The sequence below is a fragment of the Schistocerca piceifrons genome, chromosome 2 (genome assembly GCF_021461385.2).
Source record: "Schistocerca piceifrons isolate TAMUIC-IGC-003096 chromosome 2, iqSchPice1.1, whole genome shotgun sequence".
NCBI classification, from domain to species: Eukaryota; Metazoa; Arthropoda; class Insecta; order Orthoptera; family Acrididae; genus Schistocerca; species Schistocerca piceifrons.
The window spans coordinates 1031996401-1032021078 of record NC_060139.1 but is presented as its reverse complement, the minus strand read 5'-3'; the positions used below and the strand labels follow the sequence as shown (position 1 = coordinate 1032021078).

Below are 24678 nucleotides of genomic sequence, written 5' to 3'. Positions count from 1 at the left end.
CGAACCTTCGCCGGGATCAGCCCCAAAGTCCATGACTGCAGCGCCCAAGACCGCTCGGCTAGTGCCGCGCGGCATTGGCATCACAGACTAGGCATTAAAATACAGCAGGTGTCCTGTAACGAAATAATTTTGTTGTGTTTCTTATCCCCGATTCAGCCAAACAGCATCATGACCGGTTTCGTACTCTTTGTAAGACATCATCAGATGACGCGAATCTATTAACTGAACATTGTACGCACTATTGTCCAACCCACTGAATGCACTGATACCACGGGTTAGGAGTGACTAGCAGCCCTGACGCCGGCTACGAGATCTTTTCGCTCGCTGTGTTACAAAATAAGTACTTTAGCTAGTAATTGATCGTTTTTGCTGTCTATTCTATAGTATTTACGTGCATTAGTGTCAGATACACGTGACAAATTAAAGGCTTCAGTTTTTATTTGCGTCTGAATAAGATAAGCGAAGTTTCTGTTTAGAACAGTTCCGGTTGTACGCAAACGTTTGTTTACATTCTTAACCGACGTTAAATACGCGGGATTATCAACTAATTCAGTGCATAATACTCAACATTTGCGATTATTAGTGTCATTTAGACTCGATACATTGAAGGTAGCAGTTTTATAGTTTTATTAGGTCACTTTCCCGTGTACCTAAACTCTTGTTTAAATTACAAATACGTGGGATAATCACTAGGTGCAGCTTACCGTAGGTCACTGTTTAATTCGTTTATAATATTCACTAGATAGCCCCTACCATTTTACTGTAGGTCACTGTCTTATTCTTTCGTATTCTCTAAATAGCCCCTAGTAGGAAAATAAGCACCAGATCTAGCTTCTACCATACATTTTTATTTTCATTATTGAGTTCCATTCTGCCAACTAGAGAGTAGTCTTTTATAGTAAATCAGTTATTAACTAGAAGGATAGGGACTGTGTCTGTTGTGTACGGATGCAGGAAGAGTTGGTCACAGTCCAAACGCAGCTGGAAGCTTTGTTGGGCACAGTCAACAAGCTCCAGAGTGCCACCTTGAGGTGCGGTGGGGATGGAGTGCCTGGGGCAGCCTCTACTGTACTAGATGTGCAGGGGGGATCTCACAGCTCTGTCACTGAGCCGACCTCGGGTGCAACTGAGCCAGCCGGACCACTCTCACCTCAGTGTGGGGGGCAGACTGTGTCGAGATCTCGAGCCTCAAGGCGAAGGCTGCGTGGGGGATGCAGGCTCCTGCCAAATCCCAAGCACTTTGCTAATAGATTCAGTGTGCTATCTGATGCTGCGGGGGAGGGGGGGGGGGAGGATGAGCCGGATCAGGGTGCACCTTCTGCCAGGATAGTGGCCGCTCCTTCAAGAAGGTCCAGACAGGCACGGGGGGGAGGGGTTTGTTAGTTATTGGGAGCTCCAATGTTAGGCAGGTCATGGAGCCTCTCAGGAACATAGCGGCTAGGGCGGGGAAGAAGTCCAACGTTCACTCGGTGTGCTTGCTGGGTGGCCTTGTCTGTGATGTCGAAGAGGCTCTTGCGGCGGCTATCGAGCGTGCGGGATGCAGCCAGCTGCAGATTGTTGCACATATCGGCACCAACGATGCCTGTCATCGGGGTTCCGAGGAAATCCTTGGGCCCTTTCGACGGCTGGCTAAATTGGTGAAGGCGGCCTCCATCTCTCGAGGAGTGGAAGCCAAGCCGACAATCTGCAGCATCGTACCCAGGATGGACTGGGGTCCTCTGGTTTAGATTCTCCACTCGACTCCAAACCAGAGGCTGCGTCGACTCTGTGACGGATCCACCTACGCTGTGGGGTGGAAGGTTGTAGGACGCCCCTCGATAGATCAGGGCTACTCTACACACAAGAAGCAGCTACATGGGTAGCACAGTACTTGTGGCGTGCACATGGTTTTTTTGTAAAGATTAGGTTCCTCCCAACGGGAAACAAACCGCTGGTCTGAAAAACTACCAGTTCATGTCACTGATGTGGGTGTGCCAACTGTAAAAATTGTTAGTTCGCCTAAACAGGTCATTCTAAAGGATTTAAATATGCTTAATCTCATGTTAGCAAGATCCCCGAGTTAATCTCCGAAATAAACAGTAGCAATGCCAATATTGTATTAGGTACCGAAAGCTGGTTGAAGCCAGACATGAAAAGCAGTGAAATTGGACAATGTTTAGAAAGGATAGAACTGATGCTATGGGAGGTGGTGTGTTCATTGCAGTTAAAAGCTGTTTAAACGCAGTTGAGATCGATACTGGGTCGGGCAGTAAAATAGTCTGGATAAAGCTGTCAATCAGACTAAGATCGACCTTTGTATTATGATGTTTTTATAGACCAACAGCGTCTGCAACAAACGTCGCAGAACGTTTCAGGGAAAGTCTTGAGTACATAGTAAATATCCAAATTATCCATTAGTTATAGGTGGAGACTTTAATCTGGCATCCACTGACTTACACGTTTATCACAGGGGGCGGAAGCAAAGACTCGTGTGAGGTTATTCTAGGGGCGCTCTCAACATTCAACCTTGAGCAGTTGGTTAGAAAATCAACTCGAGATGGGAACATATTAGATATCTTGGCGACAAACAGATCTGGTCTCTTTGAGGAAGTTAATCTAGAAGAAGGTATTAGCGATCATAATGTCGTTGTGGCTTCTATGTCAGTGAAAGTAGCAAAAACACCTAAGAAACAGCGCGTAGAGTTTTCTTGTTTGGGAAAGCAAATAAAAGCGTCATTAATGAATATCTTCATAGTCAGCTCCAAGCATTCACCGCGGGTCACAAAGATATTGAGCATCTTTGGTCGGAATTTAAAGGTATTGTCCACCATGCGCTAGAGAAGTATGTGCCTAGCAGAAGTATAGGGGAGGGAAAGCATCCACCTTGGTACAACAAACATATCAGGAAGTTGCTGAGAAAGCAGAAAATTATCCACAGTCGTTTTTAAACGTAGTCACTGCCCCGCTGACAAACAAAAATTATGCGAAATGGAAACAGCTGTCAGAAGGACAATGAGAGATTCTTTTAACGAATTTTAAAGCAATATTTTATCTGCAGATTCTAAATAAAACCCTAAATATTTTGGTCGTGAGTAAAATCTATGAACGCTGCAAGTAATTCAATACCTTCTCTTGCTGACAGTATGGGTAATGTAACTGATGATGATAAACAGAAGACCGAAATTCTAAACCTAGCTTTCAAAAACTCGTGTACGGTAGAGGACTGCTGTACCATTCCTCCTTTCAATTATCGAACAAACGAAAGGATGTCTGACATAGAGTTTAGAGTATCTGGTTTTGTAAAACAGTTAAGATCCCTACACGCCACGAAGGCATCTGGCCCAGACGGTATCCCGGTAAGATTTTATGTTGACTAGGCTACAAATCCCCCCGTGAACCATGGACCTTGCCGTTGGTGGGGAGGCTCGCATGCCTCAGCGATGCAGATAACCGTACCGTAGGTGCAACCACAACGCAGGGGTATCTGTTGAGAGGTCAGACAAACGCGTGGTTTCTGAAGTGGGGCAGCAGCCTTTTCAGTGGTTGCAGGGGCAACAGTCTGGATGATTGACTGACCTGGCCTTGTAACACTAACCAAAACGGCCTTGCTGTGCTGGTACTGCGAACTGCTGAAAGCAAGGGGAAACTACAGCCATAATTTTTGCCGAGGGCATGTTTCTTTACTGTATGGTTAAACGATGATGGCGTCCTCTTGGGTAAAATATTCCAGAGGTAAAATAGTCCCTCATTCGGATCTCAGGGCGGAGACTACTCAGGGCGACGTTATCAGGAGAAAGAAAACGCGTTCTACGGGTCGGAGCGTGGAATGTCAGATCCCTTAATCGGGTAGGTAAACTAGAAAATTTAAAAAGGGAAATGGATAGGTTAAAGTTAGCTATAGTGAGAATTAGTGAAGTTCGGTGGCGGGAGGAACAAGACATTTTGTATTTATAATCCTGTATTCGCCTGACCAAATCAAATAGGGGTAATGCAGGAGTAGGTTTAATAGTGAATAAAAAAATAGGAGTGCGGGTAAGCTACTACAAACAGCATAGTGAACGCATTATTGTGGCCAAGATAGACACGAAGTCCACGCCTACTACAGTAGTACAAGTTTATATGCCAACTAGCTCTGCAGATGACGAAGAAATTGAAGAAAGTTATAATGAAATTAAAGAAATTATTCAGATAGTGAAGGAGACGAAAATGTAATAGTCATGTGTGACTGGAATTCGAGAGTAGGAAAAGAGAGAGAAGGAAACATAGTAGGTGATTATGGATTGGGGCTAAGAAATGAAATAGGAAGCCGCCTGGTAGAATTTTGCGCAGAGCATAAATCAATCATAGCTAACACATGGATCAAGAATCATGAAAGAAGGTTGTATACATGGAAGAACCCTGGAGATACTGGCAGATTTCAGATAGATTATATAATGGTAAGACAGAGATTTAGGAACCAGGTTTAAATTGTAAGACATTTCCAGGGGCAGATGTGGACTCTGACCACAATCTATTGGTTACGAACTGTAGATTAAAACTGAAGAAACAGCAAAAAGGTGGAATTTTAAGGAGATGGGAAATGGATAAACTGACTAAACCAGAGGTTGTACAGAGTTTCAGGGAGAGCATAAGGGAACAATTGACAAGAATGGGGGAAAGAAATACAGTAGAAGAAGAATGGGTAGATCTGAGGGATGAAGTAGTGAAGGCAGCAGAGGATCAAGTAGGTAAAAAGACGAGGGGTAGTAGAACTCCTTGGTTAACACAAGAAATATTGAATTTAATTGATGAAAGGAGAAAATATAAAAATGTAGCACATGAAGCAGACAAAAAGGAATAAAAACGTCTCAAAAATGAGATCGACAGGAAGTGCAAAATGGCTAAGCAGGGATGTCTAGAGGACAAATGTAAGGATGTAGAGGCTTATCTAACTAGGGGTAGGATAGATACTGCCTACAGGAAAATTAAAGAGACCTTTGAGAACAGAGAACTATGTTTCCATCTGAGGTCTTCATATTCATGCAAGTGGTTCTAAGCAAAGAAGGGAAAGCAGAAAGGTGGAAGGAGTATATAGAGGGTCTACACAAGAACAATGTTCTTGAGCACAATATTATGGAAATGGAAGAGGATGTAGATGAAGATGAAATGGGTGATATGATACTGCATGAAGAGTTTGACAGAGCACTGAAAGACCTAAGTCGAAACAAGGCACCGGGAGTAGACAACATTCCATTAGAACTACTGACAGCCTTGGAAGAGCCAGTCCTGACAAAACTCTACCATCTGGTGAGCAAGATGTATGAGACAGGCGTAATACCCTCAGACTTCAAGAAGAATATAATAATTCCAATCCCAAAGAAAGCAGGCGTTGACAGATGTATTAAACTGATAGTTCGGTAATTTTTACGTCACAGCTGAAAATACTAACGCGAATTATTTACAGACGAATGGAAAAACTGGTAGAAGCCGACCTCGGGGAGATCAGTTTGGACTCCGTAGAAATGTTGGAACACGTGAGGCAATACTGACCCTTCGACTTGTCTTAGAAGAAAGATTAAGGAAAGGCAAACCTACGTTTCTAGCATTTGTAGACTTGAAGAAAGCTTTTGACAATGTTGACTGGAATACTCTCTTTCAAATTCTGAAGGTGGCAGGGGTAAAATACAGGGAGCGAAAGGCTATTTACAATTTATACAGAAAGCAGATGGCAGTTAGAAGAGTCGAGGGACATGAAAGGGAAGCAGTGGTTGGGAAAGGAGTGAGACAGGGTTGTAGCCTCTCCCCGATATTATTCAATCTGTATATTGAGCAAGCAGTGAAGGAAACAAAGTTTTTATTTCTTCTCCATGGATTTAATACCTACTGCGAAATTTTCTTTTGAGGTTCGCCGATGACATTGCAATTCTGTCAGAGACAGCAAAGGACTTGGAAGAGCAGTTGAACGGAATGGACAGTGTCTTGAAAGGAGGATATAAGATGAACATCAACAAAAGCAAAACGAGGATAATGGAATGTAGTCGAATTAAGTCGGGTGATGCTGAGGGAATTAGAGTAGGAAATGAGAGGCTTAAAGTAGTAAAGGAGTTTTGCTATTTGGGGAGCAAAATCACTGATGATGGTCGAAGTAGAGAGGATATAAAATGTAGACTGGCAATGGCAAGGAGCCATGTATGGAAGTGAAACATGGACGATAAATAGTTGGGACAAGACGAGAATAGAAGCTTTCGAGATGTGGTGCTACAGAAGAATGCTGAAGATGAGTTATGTGATCTACACATCTAAGGAGGAGGTATTGAATAGGATTGGGGAGAAGAGGAGTTTGTGGCACAACTTGACCAGCAGAAGGGATCGGTTGGTAGGACATGTTTTGAGGCATCAAGGGATCACAAATTTAGCATTGGAGGGCAGGCAGCATGGAGGGTAAAAATCGTAGAGGGAGACCAAGATATGAATACACTAAGCAGATTCAGAGGGATGTAGGCTGCAGTACGTACTGGTGGATGAAGAAACTTTGCTCAGGATAGAGTAACATGGAGAGCTGCATCAAACCAGTCTCGGGACTGAAGACCACAACAACAACGACAACAACAACAAGAACAACATGCTACAAATATAGCACCATTCTTATCCATCATCTATCAGAGATCATTGGAACAGCAGAAAGTTCGACGGGTGTGGAAGAAGGCCCAGGTCATAGCAATCTATAAAAAGAGTAGAAATTCGCATTCACATAATTAGTGGCCAATTTCACTGACATCGATTTGAGGTAGAATCTTGGAACATATTTTGTGTTCAGACATAATGACCTTTCTAGACTCTGAGTAGCTCATCTGCAGAAACCAGCACGGTTTTAGGAAACAGCGGTCATGCAAGACACAGCTGGCCCTCTTTGTGCATGATATACAACAGGCATCAACCTGTGAGCCGGTCTCTAGAGCCATATTTATCGACTTTCGAAAGGCGTTCGACTCAGTTCCGCACTGTCGCTTGCTACATAACGTCCGTGCTTACTGTCTATACGATGACATATGCGGTTGGATAGAAAGTTTTCTAACAGACAGGGACCAATATGCCGTCCTGAACGTGGTGACTTCGACAGAAACAAGCGTAACTTAAGGTGTGGCACAGGGCAGCGTAATAGGTCCGCTGCTTTTTACGATTTACATAAACGATGTGGTTGATGGTACTGACTGCGGCATTAGACTGTTTGCCGATTATGCTGTAGTCTACAGGAAAGTAGTATCACACGAAAGTTGTGAACACATCAATGAGGATATGCAGAAAATAAATGCGTGGTGTAATGACTGGCAGTTATCTCTCAATATAAGTAAGTGTAATCTACTGCGTGTAACAAGGCGAAAACCCCCATTAATGTACGAGTACAAAATCAATGTCCAGTCTTTGGAAGCGGTAACGTCCGTCAGGTATCTGTGTGTGATTATTCGAAATGATCTCAAATGTAATGATCAGATTATACAAGTAACAGGCAAGGCGAACTCTAGATTGCGGTTTATTGGCAGAATCCTGAAGTGATGCAATCCTTCAACAAAGGAAACAGCTTTCAATACTTTTGTTCGTCCAGTCTTGAAATACTGTTCGTCTGTATGGGACCCTTACCAGTTGGGTCTGATTCACGAGATTGAGAAGGTCCAAAGAAGAGCGGCAAGATTCGTGACTGGTACATTTAGCCATTGCGAGAGCGTTAGAAATCTCATAGAAAGTTTGAAGTGGGACACACCTGCAGAAAGACGGGCGCACTAAACGGAAGAAGCTGCTCACTAAATTCCGAAATCCGATCTTCACCTACGATGTAGAGCATATATTATTACCACCAACTTTCAAATCGCGCAATGGTCACCATTCAAAGATAAGGGAAATAACAGCTCGTACTGAGGCGTACGGACAGTCGTTTTCCCCTCCCGCGGTCCCCGAGCGTAACAGAGGGGGGAAATATGACTTTGGCGGAGGGCACAATTCGCGCCACACACCGCTTGGTGTCTAGCGGAGTGTAGACGTAGATGTAGATAATACATTTGTGTAGCTATTTCAGTAGGCTCCCACCACTGTGCCGAAACACCATTTTTACTGGATCACAGTTAAATCTTTTCTGCTTTCCTTAATATTTGTATTAGAAATGAGTACAGTAACCGCAAAAACGTAACCTGAGAATTTAGTTAAAAAGGATCCGAGTAAAGTAGCGCAGAGGTGTTGTGTGTGTGTGTGTGTGTGTGTGTGTGTGTGTGTGTATGTGTGAACAATAGGTTCTTACAGTGCGATTAAAAGAATAATTTAATCACGCTGCAGACATATATTACAAAAACACATAAAATAGCGGAACTCTAGCTCGACATTGCGCAGTTCTCAAAACGGAAGGAGGAGAAAAGAAAAAGGAACGTGTTCAGTGACTTGAACAGCCAAGCACACTCCAGAATAAGATACATAACATTCCCGGGTGTTACATTGAGGCGATTCACTTATATGCACTTCTTGCGTAAAGACAGCTGAGAATCATTTTGCGAAGACGGCAGTTCCCGCGAGGAAACAGCTGAGGATACCCGTGCGAGTTGAGATCACGTGACCTGAACTGAATTGACTTGACGTGACGGACAGCGTGAATACACCACGACGTGACGGTGCCGCAACGGCCTGCGCGAATGGCCTTTTAGATCCACACACCCTCTGGCTACTGTGCGAGAAACACTTGCAGCTTTGGCGCCACCTGATGTGCGGGGCAAAACGTCACCAACTCACGGCAAAACGTCTCACTATGATTTGTTGAGACGTAGAAACCGGTCGTGATACTATTTGTGTGAGTGGAGGCTGAGAAATACTATAAACGAAGTCCAATGTTGGTGTCGTTACGTAATGTTGTTTGTTGACAGTTGTGTAAACATCAGCGTTCTCGTACCTGCCTATGTGCACAATGAAGCCGTCGTCGACGCCCCTGCTCAGCATGTTCTGCACGGCCTCCCTGGTGCAGATGCTCAGACCCAGCACGTTCACGTCCAGCGTCGTTTTTATTTCCGACGTTGGAGCAGCTGTTGGCAGTGTAAATAGTGAAATCGAAACTGCATCAAAAGATTCCTTAAAAACACGCATGCGAACATATTTACAGTGTAGGGTCGCAGAGACATTTTCGAAAACTTTAAGTACCAGCAAGATTGAAATAACCACCGTAAAGAGACCTTCAGATGCTTAGAAAATCCAACAAATTTTCTTACCATTTTTACCCCACAAAAAGCCACGGATTCCAAGACGACCATGCGCAACAAATCGCTGAAATTTGAACGATATATTCCTAAGATTCAGTTCTCGAACAACCTCGAAAATTTTTCTTGATATCATTATCCGTTTCCGAGGTATCCTACCTGAACAAGTAAAATACGCACCTAAATTTCGGTGTGAGGCGAAAGATAGTTTATAGAGTGATGCGGCACAGAGAAATATGCTGTAAAGTGTTTCTGCCATGTTAAGAGGAGTTCTGAAGCAGATGCAAACTTTTTGTGTGCATAAAATTTGGTTTTAGGTGCTAAATTTGTTTTGCGTTTTTTTTCGATTTCACGTAAGTAAACAATCAAACTTTTACTATCCTATGAAGTTCTTTCCGTATGAGTGACACGCCCTGCTGTGGGAGGGAAACGAAAAATGCTGCTATTGTGGCACAAAAAAGGAATATGCTCCGTTAAAGAGACGGAACGGGGCTGTTGGTACGTTACTTTCCTCAGCACCTTCAAAAAATTTCCCAAAAATTTTGGCATTCGAACATACTCGCGCTTGTTTATGCTGAGAGATGACATTGGCGGTGGGAAAGAAAATTTGGCGGTAGTGGTTGTTGTATTGAAAGAACGAAGGAGATGATGGGAATGTGAGAGATAGAGAGAGACAGTGGCAGTGGAGCACAGTTGACCGTGATGGAAAAACGCTGCCAAAAGAGTGAAAGAGACAGTGCAGTGGACGAGGAATGGAGAGACAGAGAAAGTGGAAGTCGGTGACAGGCAGTGATGATGAAAGAATCTTTAACAGTGACCTAGTGAAAGAGAGCCGGCCGGGGTAGCCGAGCGGTTCTAGGTGCTACAGTCTGGAACCGTGCGACCGCTACGGTCGCAGGTTCGAATCCTGCCTCGGGCATGGATATGTGTGACGTCCTTAGGTTAGTTAGGTTTAAGTAGTTCTACTTTCTAGGGGACTGATGACCACAGAAGTTAAGTCCCATAATGCTCAGAGCAGTGACGGTGAAAAGAGGTAGCGGCAGTGAGAAGGATGATTGAGGAAGTCTCCTTACTGCTCTCTGTTACTGTCACTGTCTTCCTTCTGCCCTGCCAGTACTGTCATTATCTCGTTGTGTCTCTCTGACACAATTAGTTGGTCTGAAAGAGTGAGTGAGAATGGGCAACCGGGAGTGGATGGATATGACTGTCTCACACTCACTAGCCCATCGCTGTACATCAATTACAGTTCGGGCTTCTCGCAAGGGTGTCAGATTAGTTCCTTTTTAAAAACCGTGTGCCATAATTTGTGGGAATTTTTAAAGGTGCTGAGGAAGGTGGAATGAGATAGCTGCTAATCACTTTTGAGCCATATTCTTTTAAACAAGGGCATATTCGTCTTTTGTCCTCCGATAGGAGCATTTTGCCCCTGATAATTTACGGTCACAACTTCCGATTTAGATTTTTCTCTACTTGTGATTTCCAGTCGAGCTACATCCCGATCACATTTTTTATTGTCAGGATGCCACAAACACTTCCTTTCCCGGACGAAACTTACGAGTTTCTCACAGTCCATATTTCGTGTATTGGTTGGTTGCTTGGGGAAGGAGACCAGACAGCGTGGTCATCGGTCTCGTGTATTAAGACGACAATCTGTGAAATTCGGCCGACGTCCTAAGTTCACACCTTTGCGCCATGAAGTCGGTTGTATTGTGACCTCACGTATTGGTTTACTGACTAGAAAAGATTGGCGTGTTGCGGCCGATGTCGGTCGTTGGTGGAATCCACCGATGTCGGTGCCACTGTGCATCAGACTAATTGTCTTAGGCTGTGGTCAGAGGTTGTCAACTCATTATTGGCAGCTGCTTGGAAGAGGTACAAGCAGGGCAGCCGCTCACGAACGAGGCAACTGTCATACTGGTAGTGAAAGATAAGTCAGCGAACTGGGTTTACGACCGAAGCTTACTCTTAGCTTCACTTCTATTGCTTCTTACAGAGAAGTATCTCCGTCACACTCTTAACAGATTGTTAAGAAGTGGCACCTCATTTTAAGCTCTCTAGGAAAACCAAATGACTGAGCTGAAAAGAGATTTAAATGTTCCTCATATTTGGTTTTTATCTCTGTCAGACAACTTTGAGCATGCGATAACCTACACGTTGTAAGACGTGTATATTTCTATTGTCTATTGTTAAGATGTTTATATTTTATTAATAGGTTTAAGTAGGAATAATTAATATTTGTCATGTTGGAAATAATTGTAGTAGCAGGAAATGTCTGCACCAAAGTTTTCTTGGCAAGAGACCGCACATAGATATAATTTTAAAAAGGGCGGGAGAGATAGCGTATGGATACATTTTAAGAAAAGGGCCGGAAAGACCGCGCATTGATACATTTTGTAATGGTAGCAGGGACTGTCTGCAACAGAAAGCATTGTTGGCGGGGGAGACCGCACTTTAGCGTTCGTAGGAAGTCAGCAGTAAGCGAGATGTGAATCGAGTCGGTAGCAGTTCTGAAGCGAGAGGTTAAGAGGAGCGGTGTGTCTGCCAGCCACAAGCTATGATTTACAAGAGATTATAAACGGATGTACAGAGACATAAGCTAACTATTGTCATAAGAGGAACTAATATTATTATTTTTTTTTTTTTTTTTTTTTTTTTTTGAGAAACTCAAGACTACTAAAGGTATGTTTGCGCAATGCTAGTTGTAAGATTATTGTAAGAAATAGGTCCCATTTAAACGTTTGTAAAATCATTTCATTAAGAATATAATTAATTTTTGCCAACAATATTGCATTTCTGGTTAATCCATCCCAAAAACCATCAACGTAAAACTTTGCAAAATTTTATTGTTGTCAAGAGAAAGTTTGACTGAAGTTACGTAATTCATAGTTAAATAAATTAAAGAATAACGTCAGGTTTGCTATTAAAGAATAACGTCAGCTTTGGTAATAAATACAGCCACTTATTATGAAAGCCCACCAGCAGCTAATAGAGTATAGTAAAACAGAGTAAGTATATTCATATCGCAATTCGATGTAGCAGTCAGATGGCGATCCACTAATAGCAAAAAAGGTAAGGAACAGTTTTGGGTTATTGCAGGTAACGACTGAGGGCCATGACGACGACACATTCTATGTTTCGTCGAAATAATCAGAAAATCACTTTCAATAAGCAGCAATTAAATTTGTATGCGAAGATTAAGAAAGAGAATAAATTTCAAAGGGAAGATTTCATTTGTTATTATTAAGCAATAGATAGAAATCCTAAGGGAGAGTTTCATAGGTTATTGTAGAAGGGAAGGTTGAGTAACAAAAGAGATATAGAGGAGACGGGAAGGTTTCGACGTCCTCCGATTTCCGTAACATCTGAGTTTTCTTTTTATTATTATCGGCTTTCGGGACGAGCCCATACACTCATCTCAAAAGTGGAATGTCAATTATGACGACACGAACGTAATGACGACACAACACACAGTCCCAGAGCAGTGAAAATTTCCAACATGGCTGGTAATTGAACCCAGGCGCCTTCGCTCGGCAATCCGCCACGATGATGACGCAGCTACCGGGATGGACAACTGAGTAGTGAATTGGTAAGTTACCAAAAAATCCAGCCTAACTTAAACAGGGTGGTCAGGAAGAGTCTGAAAAACTTGTAATGTTGTCGCAGGGCGGGCTGTGCTGCGAATAAAATTGTTAAAATAGAAAGTCGATACGTTGTGCCGTTTCCCAATAAAATAGTATTGAAGTCAGCAAGCATGGTCGCTGCGCGCGCGGAAATTTAAGTAGCCTGCCAGGGACAGTGTTGCGAAACGTGTTCTTCGTTTGGTTTCCTCAAACCAAACAAACGAAGCTTTTACTCACCCAGCTTAAATTTATGCGTACCGAAAAATGCACATTTTAAATGGTAATGACCATTGCGACAAGTGGTAACTCATGGACCCACAGGTATCTGTGCATTACCGCATTTTAGCGGGTGAAATTGTCTGAATTTGCGTGTCCAACGACCTAATTAGCTAATGTCAGTGCCAATTAAATCAGAAACGGCGCAACATATCAAATTTGTTTAACAACTCTTTCTCAGCACTACCTAACCTGCAACACCCTTACAAACTTTTCAAGCTGTTTCTGACCATCGTATATATCTAATACTGTCTATTAGTATACGAAGTAGTCACTTACAAGTCAAGAGAGGATTGCGGAATAATCCCGCGCTGTTGATGGGAATATCGACGCCTCCCAGGTTATCAGAAATCCATTTGAATACAGTAAGTAGGCTTTCCTCGTCAGTGACATCTCCATACATTGGATACAGTTGGCTGGTGGCATTTTTCAGTTGCCATTCCTAGGGAAAGAGAAACATATTGCTGTTACTATGAGAAGATTTATTCTTAAGAAACGTCTAAAAATTGAGACAATGGGTGCTTGAGTGCCTGCAATAGTACGGCTGTAGACCACGAAAATGTGTTGTACAATTTGCTTTTCGACTGTAGCTAACACAGTGAGCGTGGTAGAGAAGATAAGAGAGCAAAAACGCAGTTGGCGACATAGCAGTTTGAGCGCAGTCTATATTTCGCCACGCACACAACGTACAAAGGTCGCGATAAAATAAGGCCGAATATTGAATGAAATGCGGAATGTCTCAAGAGAACAAATTTAGTAACTCGACCTGACTGAAATGTACATATTGTGCAGAAGCATCGGGACCCGAAAATTAGAAAAGGATGGAAACTATTGATTGAGTGCTATACGCATTAAAGAAAACAGGTTTATTTTCAAAAAACGTTCACATCTCTGCAAATTACAATTGCGTTTTCCATAGAACAATTGCTTTCATCATTGAAAATCCCATCAGAACAAGTACTACGCCGAAAAATGGCAATTACCCAAACCAACGGTTGCTAAGTATTATTAAATTTCAGTTAAAACAATTATTGCTCGAACAGAAAATATGTTGTGTAATTTAAATTCAGACAAACACAGCACTATTCACAACCATCATTGGGTAACGTAACTGTTCAGCTGATAACTCTATTAAGGTTGCAATTTTAAAAGAAAACTATACGATAAACGTAAGTAAATAGATTTTAATACGTCAATATATTACACCTGTCTTACTCAGAGCACCAGTCGGTAACGAGTTGTTGATGTTGTGGTCATCAGTGCAAAGACTGGTTTGATGAAGCTCTCCACGCTATTGTATCCTGTGCAAGCCTCTTCACCTCTGAGTAACTACTGCAACCTACATCCTTCTGAATCTGCTTACTGGATTTTTCTCCAGGTCTAACTGAAATGTTCCCATATCACCCGGCCTTTTCCAAGTGTACCTCTTCCTCTTGTGATTCTTGAACTGAGGATTCGCTATTACTTGCTAAAATTTATTACAGAACTCAATTAGTCTTTCTACTTTCTCATTCCTTGTAACCAGCCCAAGGTTTTCCTGTAATCATTTCCGCTACTCCTTCCCCCAGAACAACTGCATTCAAGTCCCAATGTCTATTAGCTTTTCATCTCCTTTCATTACACTGTGAATATCGCCATATACTTTCTCCCTGTCTTCATCGTGAGCTTGCGACGTTGGAGTTACACCTGTAACATTGTTGTCTGTGTTGGTATGCAGGCGACTCTGAACCGAACATTCCTGTAACTGAGCTGTTCACGGTAACACACTTTCTGCCCTTTCATAACGAATCCTACTCACGTTATACAATTTCCTGCTGCTGTCAATATTACCCTATACTCATCTGACCAGAAATCCTTGTCTTCTTTCCATTTCACTTCACTAACCACTACTATATCTAAATTGAGCCATTACGTTTCCCTTTTACGATTTTCTAGCTTCTATACCCCGTTCAAGCTTCCACATTCGACGTCATGACTCCTAGAATGTTATCTTTTCGTTGATTATTCAATCTTTTTCTCATGGTCACCTTCCCCGTGGCAGTCCCCTCCCGGAGATCCGAATGGGGGACTATCCCAGAATCTTCTGTCAATGGAGAAATCATCATGACACTTATTCAATTACAGGCCTCATGTCCTGTGGGTGCAAGTTGTGTGTCTTTAATACAGTGGTGTAAGTAGGCTGTTTAGGTTTTTATATTGGTAACGCCACGTAGCGCTCTGTATGAAAATCACTGGCTGTGTTGTGTGCAGTCTGTGGCTGGTTGGCATTGTTGTAATATTCGCTATTGTAGTGTTGGGCAGTTGGATGTGAATAGCGCATAGTGTTGTGCAGTTGGAGGTGAGCCGCCAGCAGTGGTGGATGTGGGGAGAGAGATGGCGAAGTTTTGAGAGCGGATGATCTGGACGTGTGTCCAACAGACACAGTAAGTTTGTAAGATTGGATGTCATGAACTGATATGTATATGATGACTTTTCCACATTATTAAGGTAAATACATTGATTGTTCTCTATCAAAATCTTTCATTTGATGACTATTCCTACCGGTAGTTAGTGCCTTCAGTGGTTAGAATCTTTTATTTAGCTGGCAGTATTGGCGTTCGCTGTACTGCAGTAGTTCGAGTAACGAAGAATTGTGTGAGGTAAGTGATTCATGAAAGGTATAGGTTATTGTTAGTCAGGGCCATTCTTTTGTAGGGATTACTGAAAGATTGCGTTGCGCTAAAAATATTATGTGTCAGTTTAGTGATGATCAGAATAAGTAAAGAGAGAAATGTCTGATTTTCAAACAGCTGAGCAAAACTGAACGTACTCAAATAACGTAAGGGCTTTACCAGCACAGTAATTCATTAATTTTTCTAAGGGGACGTTACAGTGGTTTCAGTTGCCTTCTGCATCCTCATGCCATTGATCATTGTAAGTTTCGGTTCACCTGTTTCCGAAGTACAGCAGAGACCTTTTGGGTGAACTCATTTTTGCTTATGAGGTCACTGGCGGCAACGTGACCCTGAAGATGCCCTTCCTTTATTCCCACCTCGATGTGTGCCCTGAGGAATGCGGTGCATTGAGTGATGTCCTAGTCGGAACGCTCGATGAGCTCATTTTTCTCATGGAACCATAGCATGCAGCCAACAAGGCCGTAGTCAATCATGCTGATTTCTACTGGGCGTTACAGGGAGGTGCTCCAGATACCATCCACAGGAGAAAGACAATGAAACAGTGCTAATAAACTAGAACACAAACATTAATTGAAGTTACCTAATGTTTACGGTTTCCTTAGGGTTACAAGTACGCTGGAACATTATAGTAGCATCACGAGCTAGACGACTGTTTTAACATAATATTCACGGTGAGTGCATCCAAACGTGTAAGGACCGTCTCCTTTTGGTCTAAAGCGTTTTTTTTTTTTTTTTTTTTTTTTTTTTTTGACAGAAGCCAGTGTTGTGAGTGGAAACTGTAATTTCTAATCTGAGGGAAGGAGAAACTGGGAGTTGAAAATCTCTCTTTCGAATCGCATCCCCCAAAAATGCCCAGTGGTCTTTCGAAAACATCGATAGTCATCTGTAAGGAATTACTGAATCCTATTCCATCATCCATTATTAAGAGGTCAAGAAAGTTGTGTCCATGTCTGTTTCCTTCTTTGCGAAGCTCACAAATGCACCAACGTTTACGAGAAATGCTGGTACTTTTCGGCTGGCGCACTTCAGGCTATACATTGCTGTGTGTGAATATATGAGCGTACAAGACTGCTGGGGAGAAAGCGGTATCAGAGATTCGTTTATCGTTTAGCAGTCGTATGCATAATTTCAAACTGTCCAAACAAATAAAATCTGAACACGTCAAGGTGCATACACACTGACTGCCCCGTGCCGAACATGTCCCACCTGTTGTCGGTACATCAGAGGAAGCAGAGCATTTGCGTGTGCCAACTTCGGATGGGAGTACGCCGTGCGTGGAGATGTGGAATTGCGCAGAACTGCAGCGAACATAGTGATTCAAGAAGGAGGGCATGCAAGGTCACAGCGGGAGCAAGTCGACATTGCATTTATGGGATTGTACCGTCGTTTACAAAAGAGAGAAAAGCTATCGTCAGCGGGTAACACCAGTATTAGAAAGTAGTGCAAGGTACGGCAGAAAAAAATATTTAGAGTGTACCACTTGATGGCAGTAATGGACCGTTCGAACATTTTAGGACTTACGACATGTGGTGTCACCACCAGACACCACACTTGCTATGTGGTAGCCTTTAAATCGGCCGCGGTCCGCTAGTATACGTCGGACCCGCGTATCGCCACTATCAGTGATTGCAGACCGAGCGCCGCCACACGGCAGGTATAGAGAGACTTCCTAGCACTCGCCCCAGTTGTACAGCCGACTTTGCTAGCGATGGTTCACTGACAAATTACGCTCTCATTTGCCGAGACGATAGTTAGCATAGCCTTCAGCTACGTCATTAGCTACGACCTAGCAAGGCGCCATTACCAGTTACTATTGATGCTGTAAAACATGTACTGTCAAGAGCGATGTTCACCAATTATGGATTAAAGTTAAGTATTCCAGCAGCTACGTACTTTATTTGCTAGTCTCAATTGCTTTACCTGTTCCAGACCTCACGGCAGCCTGCGTGAGCTTAAACGCGTGCCTAACGGCTAACTCATAGTGGCTTGGCTGTCTTGCCAGGCCACAACACGACAGACGTTGTACAGTTCCTGTCCGTTATTCGTGGTTCAGATACAACTGCAATTCCTAGCAAAGAGATTCTGGCAATAGCTTTGATGTATATACTGAAGTGCAAAGTGAAGTGATTGTCATCGAAGTTTGCATCTTCTTCTGTTGATCGATTTTGCAGCCGACACCATATGCGACCTATTATCGGTCAACTGTAGAACCATAATTAATATCGTTAGGGTCTCACTATTCTCCGTTTTCTCTGTAAAGAGCTACAAGTTGTTGCATTTCTTTGCTGTCCCTCCCGCTCTCTGCCTCAACACGGATGCGGGCAATGCAATCTGTGGGATGTTGTGACTTTCCACATTGTATACTGCATGGCTGTGCAAGTGCGATATTCACTTGCCTGTTATCGATGACTCATGTTTGCATTGACAATGTTCTGCAATATTGACTCTGACTATCCCAGTTCCGCTAAAGTTGCGAAACACTGTCCCAGAAGCACTTAACTGGAAATGAATCGTTCTTTGAATGGCTAAAACCAAGAAATCTCATACAACAGGAGAGGATCTCATCAAGCCTTGCTTACTAGGCGCACTGATGCTAGATGGAGGAGATCATCATGTTAGAAAGAAATATTTTATTTACCTTTTACCCAACACAATGAGAAGTCGTATCGAATACATAATTTTGTTATTTAGTTGAGTGCCGTTTCCAAAATATCCATAGTCAGCTACTCGCACTGCAATTAGAACAAGATGCAAAGTCGGTCGATTTATCTCAGCTGCTTCTCTGTGTTCAAATAAGAATACTTGTTCTCCGAATCACTGTAAAACGTTTTTTCCGCGTGCAGTTATGTCCAATCAGTGGGGAATTTTGTTGAGAAAAATGAGATGAGTTGGTTGACGTTGGTAGGTGTAGGCACATACGCAGCGTCTTCCATGTTGGGCGTTACCTCTGAATTCCACACACTGGTAAAAGAAATTGCTTAAAATGCGATGTTCAGTCACTGCATTATCCACAGTCGTACTCTGGCGGTGAAAATACATCCACTTATTTCTTGAATGAACTCGCTCAGACAGTTAAGATGTAACACTCCTTCAGAATTTTTGAGTTTGTGAACGATATCAGAGATAGTGTAGCAAAGAAGTTTGAATTTCCCTTAATGCGCCTTCTTGACACGTGATAGCCATAGTACATCTGTGTGGAAGATGTTGCAACCGCACTCGGAGGTTGACAATAAATTGCTTTGTGCTTGGAAAGGGCAATTACAGGGACAAGGAGAATAGTTCCATTTCAGAATAACAGATAATACATTTATTTTAAACGTGACTTATCTTGCGGGTCTCGTGGTAGAAATCAATAAGATTAACCTCGGCTTGCGAGGAAATATGGTGAATACTTTGACACCACTAGATGAAGTTCCAATCTGCGAAGAAAACTAGCCCTGTGTTGATGAAGTTGCCAACGTTAAACACATTTCAGTGTTTCCAGAACTGATAGTAATGTTCGACACCAACAGTGAAAAATGCTCAGTCACACATGGAACAGGTCAGCACTTATCGGTTCTCCGGTTCAGATAAATAGTTAATGAAAGAGTTGTTACTGATGATAAGTAAGTGCATGGGTTTTATGACCATTGCCTGTAAATGTTCCTCAATTCGACGAAAATGAAGTCCAAGCCAAAGAAGAACTTCTTGGGGCACGTCAAATCAACAAACTGAAAATAGATTTCTCTAAAACAGAAGTAGCAACATTTTGGGGATAGCATGGTGACGAGTCTCTATTGCTACCATAAAGAGGCTTAAGAATACTATTTCCAATCGCCACATCATACAAGCAGGACAGCGGACTCTCGACTAAGATGGCAATGTAAACAAAAGCAAGGGACCGATTGCCCTTTGAGCACGATTTATGATGTGCAGTGGCTGAAATCAAACCCAATATAAAAAAGAATGTTATAAAGAAACAATACCAATCACCTCGCTTACTGTAATTACATCTTGGTTTAGTATAAAACCTACAAAAATATGCAATGTATATATGCAGACTGAGCTGTGCGTGGGCCGTGTTCCCGCCATCATGTACGAGGTGCATTCAAGTTCTAAGGCCTCCGATTTTTTTTCTCCGGACTCGAAAGAGATAGAAACATACGCATTGTTTTAAAAAGAGGCCGCATTGATTGTCAATACGTCCCAGACATGGCAGCACCGTACGGCAGATGGAATTTTACCGCCAGCGGCGAGAATGAGAACTGTTTTAAATACTTAAAATGGCGACGTTTTCCTTAGTTGAACAGCGTGCAATCATTCGTTTTCTGAATTTGTGTGGTGTGAAACCAATTGAAATTCATTGACAGTTGAAGGAGACATGTGGTGATGGAGTTATGGATGTGTCGAAAGTGTGTTCGTGGGTGTGACAGTTTAATGAAGGCAGAACATCGTGTGACAACAAACTGAAACAATCTCGGGCTCGCACAAGCCGGTCTGACGACATGATCGAGAAAGTGGAGAGAATTGTTTTGGGGATCGCCGAATGACTGTTGAACAGATCGCCTCCAGAGTTGGCATTTCTGTGGGTTCTGTGCACACAATCCCGCACGACGACCTGAAAATGCGAAAAGTGTCATCCAGGTGGGTGCCACGAATGCTGACAGACGACCACATGGCTGCCTGTGTGGCATTTTGCCAAGCAATGTTTATGCGCAATGACAGCATGAATGGGACTTTCTTTTCGTCAGTTGTGACAATGGATGAGACGTGGATGCCATTTTTCAATCCAGAAACGAAGCGCCAGTCAGCTCAATGGATGCACACAGATTCACCGCCACCAAAAATATTTCGGGTAACCGCCAGTGCTGAAAAAATGATGGGGTCCATGTTCTGGGACAGCGAGGGCATAATCCTTACTCATAGCGTTCCAAAGGTCACTACGGTAACGAAAATGTTTTGAAGAACAAATTCCTTCCTGCACTGCAACAAAAACGTCTGGGAAGGGCTGCGCGTGTGCTGTTTCACCAAGACAACACACCCGCACATCGAGCTAACGTTACGCAACAGTTTCTTTGTGATAACGACTTTGAAGTGATTCCTCATGCTCCCTACTCACCTGACCTGGCTCCTAGTGACTTTTGGCTTTTTCCAACAATGATAGACACTCTCCGTGGCCGCACATTCACCAGCCGTGCTGCTATTGCCTCAGCGATTTTCCAGTGGTCAAAACAGACTCCTAAAGAAGCCTTCGCCGCTGCCATGGAATCATGGCGTCAGCGTTGTGAAAAATGTGTACGTCTGCAGGGCGATTACGTCGAGAAGTAACGCCAGTTTAATCGATTTCGGGTGAGTAGTTAATTAGAAAAAAAATCGGAGACCTTAGAACTTGAATGCACCACGTATTTTACACCCTGTTTTTAACGTACTTCCACCTCACTACGTTAATTTAATTTACTACTGTCACTGAGTTGCTGCTTAGCCTGACCGTGACCGGCGCTAGCAGCGCTTGTCGATATATCCCCTCCCGTAGTATCTTCCCAGTTGTAAGCCAGTTGAGTTCGGGTAAAAAAAAAATGGTTCAAATAGCTCTGAGCAGTATGGGACTTTACCTCAGATGTTATCAGTCCCCTAGAACTTAGAACTACTTAACCCTAACTAACCTAAGGACATCACACACATCCACGCCCGAGGCAGGATTCGAACCTGCGACCGTAGTGGTCACGCGGTTCCAGACTGAAGCGCCTAGAACCGCACGGACACACCGGCCGGCTTAAGAGGTTCGCACAGACTCTGTTTCCGCCAGTTCGATTCTTGTTTTCGTACACAGCTGGACGTCTGCGGTAGACGTCAAGGTATAGCTCGTGTGCGAAGCTGCAGAGCACGTGTTTCTAACTGTTTCCTTCTAGAATCTAATGCTGTGCCTTCGTCTTACTAAGACCTACAAAAAACTTGACCTGTTTTTTTAAAAAACCAGCTGATAGGGTGGACTGAAAACCTCAAACTAAACGCAAAGAAGTCACAAGCAGTTGTTGTACGGCATATTAACGAATTAGTTCTGAATTTCGATATCGGTTACCTTCTAACACTGAAAACCTCGCTAAAACTGAATTTCGTCAGTTGCGTCCTTTCGTTAATGTTATGCCATTCACATAGAAAGAGAATAATGCCGGGCCCGAGACTGATACCTCTGGCGCTCCTGAGGAAATACGCTACCACAACGACTTCTTATTCCTTCAGATAACTCGTTGTTGTTGTCTGTGAAGAGCACGTTCGAGTTGCTTTGAACCTACTTGAAATACAGTGATCGGTCAGCAGTACTGAGTCCGCTACGGGCGCACGCACCTTCATCCTGTCGGGTCGCAGGTCGACCCCCACGACGGTGAGCCCGCGCTGCAGCAGCGCGCGCGCCACGGCGGCCCCTATGCCGGAGCTGGCGCCCGTCACCATGGCAACGCGTCCGGCGTACCGCTCCATGCTGACGCCTGCAGACCTCTGCTGCTACTGAGGCGTCCTTCGCGCCGGGAACCTGTCGCATGCGTAAACACGATAACGATAGCTGCCCTTGTTCTCTCTCGGTATTTAGATTAAATTCTGCATGCTCAGCATGACGAACTTCGTCCGGTTCCAGCCGAGTTGTTTCCTATTCTACTGCGATCTCACACTTCGACACCCTATACTCGCAAACATTTATGAAAATCGGAACGATGTTTCCGACAGATTTTTAAAGAATGTCATTTCCGTAGAACACCTTGGGCTGCTGCTAAACAGACCTTTATTTCATACCACTTTCAGTCCATCTGACTATAGCCGGCAACCTCGGCGGCAACTTGGAAAATATGAGGCTGTTTCAAAAAGTAAGTTACACATGTTGCCACACTCTAAAGACCATTGCGCAACAAAATTCTCGCAGTGTCAGAAGAGACTACCTATTCCGGATTTACTGCTGATACTGCTCTCCTCCGGAACGAATAACCGGTTCATCACAGTGTGCGAGTGAAATGGTGCAACAACAAGAAACACACTCCAGTGTTAAAATACGAGGTACAGTAGTATTCATGTGAGAAAAACGTCGTAAGGGCAGATGTAGGGCATAATTGCGTTAAATCCCATTTTGTTTAATTGCGTAATTTATTACATTGATTATATATTGAAACTTTGTGATGTTGTTCATAAATAATTCTGGCTAGAAATATGTTTTAAAAACGTTTGTTCGTAACGAACTGCAGATGGGCATAGAATGCCGTAAGAAAGATTAACTTTGCTTGCTCCTTCGTTTACAAAGTGTTTTTTTAACAATATATGTTACAAACGTATTACAGTTTTTAGTTTTGCATATAACAACCTGTTTTAACCGAAATGGGTCGTAAAATTATTTTAAAAAAGTGAGGAAATGTTTAAATTTCCTGTACCTTCTACACGTGAAATTCGACAAGTGTTCTTCACTCTTAAGAGCAGCATCTGTAACAATTCTCGACAAAGTCACAGAGTTCATCGAAGAAGAAAATTAGTGAAGGAACCGATGATGCTGTGTACAGTGCCACATGCTCATTTAGATATTATAAAACCTACTTTGAAGTACCTAGGCAATCGTGAACTCCTGAAAAAAATGTGTGTATTGGAAAACACAAAATATAAATGAGAGCTACACAATCGCCGTATATAACATTATCCAAAAACAGTACGTGCCCTCAACTGTTGTGATGATAGCTGCATGTGATGCCTGTCTAGTATTAAAGAGTGGAGACGTAGGTAGGATTAAGTGCTCCAGGAATCACCGCGCACGTAGTCTGAAATTCTGGCGATATACGATGTCGCCACCAGCAGCAACGAAATGTCGCAAAGGCGTGAGTGTTGTCACTGGTCGATGTCGATGGTCTTCCTCCTGTGTCAGAACGAATCTGCAGGCAGTCGCGGAACTGTGTCTCGGCAGTCGTAGATTTTCCGACAATGAGGACGTTCACCAAGTAGTTGTCGAATGGCTCCTCGCCCAAGAAGCGGATTTCTGCTGTCGATTTAGGGATGCTCTGCGACTATGTTGACACTATACTATACTGCGAAACCTTCAAAATGACGTAGATGGATGAAAAATAAACTTACTTTGTTGCCACAGTAATGTGCCACTTAATTTTTGAAGTCTCTTTGTAAATGAGATACATTCCACGACCTAAATGTAAATGTAACAATGTAGATTGATTACAACGCACGAAAAGTATCATAAAATAATTATGACGTACTTAAATATGGCGGCAACGGCCTAGCCGCAGTGGATACACCAGTTCCCGTTAGATCACCGCAGTTAAGCGCTGTCGGGCGTGGCCGATACTTGGATGGGTGACCATCCGGGCTGTCATGCGCTGTTGCCATTTTTCGTGGTGCACTCAGCCTCGTTGTGCCAATTGAGGAGCTATTCGACCGTATGTTAACGGCTCCGGTGAAAGAAAACCATCATAACCACCGCAAGAGCAGTGTGCTGACCACACGTCCCTCCTACCCGCTTACTCATCTGAGGATGACACGGTGGGCCACTTGTGGCCTGAAGATGGAGTAGTGCTGCTGTTGCTGCTGCTGCTGCTTACTTACACACGGAGTGCATAGAATTTTGAAAAGAGATTAAGGACAAAGAAAAGAAAACAAAAGTAACGGAATGTGGCAATATTGAGTAGGTGAAGTCAGATTAGGAAATGAGACCTTGAAGAGTAGGAGGTGAGTTTTGTTGTTTGGGCAGCGAAATAACTGACGGTGGCCGAGGTAGACTGGCAACAAAACCTTTTCTCAAAAAGAGGTTCATTAGTATCTGCGTTTTATATCCTGTCTGACAAATTCCGCTCTGTAGTGCAGATAGCTTCTCAGAAGAAACCGCACTTATAAAACCTTTATTTTCAATAATCCGTTTCGGTGAACTGAGTTACCATAATTTCAACTGTACACTATTTTTCA

General features: G+C 43.1%; 1 protein-coding gene and 1 pseudogene across 1 annotated transcript in view; one reads left to right on the top strand and one right to left on the bottom strand.

Moving 5' to 3' along the window:
• LOC124777759 (dehydrogenase/reductase SDR family member 11-like) overlaps positions 1-22213 on the bottom strand; it is a 71355-nt gene extending 49142 nt beyond the window's left edge. The window contains exons 1-3 of the mRNA XM_047253261.1: positions 22084-22213; positions 13364-13526; positions 8888-9017 (exon numbers count right to left, since the gene is read on the bottom strand). Of these exons, the coding sequence (XP_047109217.1) occupies positions 8888-9017; positions 13364-13526; positions 22084-22188 (398 nt within the window). The 5' untranslated portion in view covers positions 22189-22213. The remainder of the gene's footprint in view (positions 1-8887; positions 9018-13363; positions 13527-22083) is intronic.
• Positions 22214-23986: 1773 nt separating this feature from the next.
• On the top strand, positions 23987-24104 carry LOC124778466 (annotated as a pseudogene).
• Positions 24105-24678: the final 574 nt, after the last annotated feature.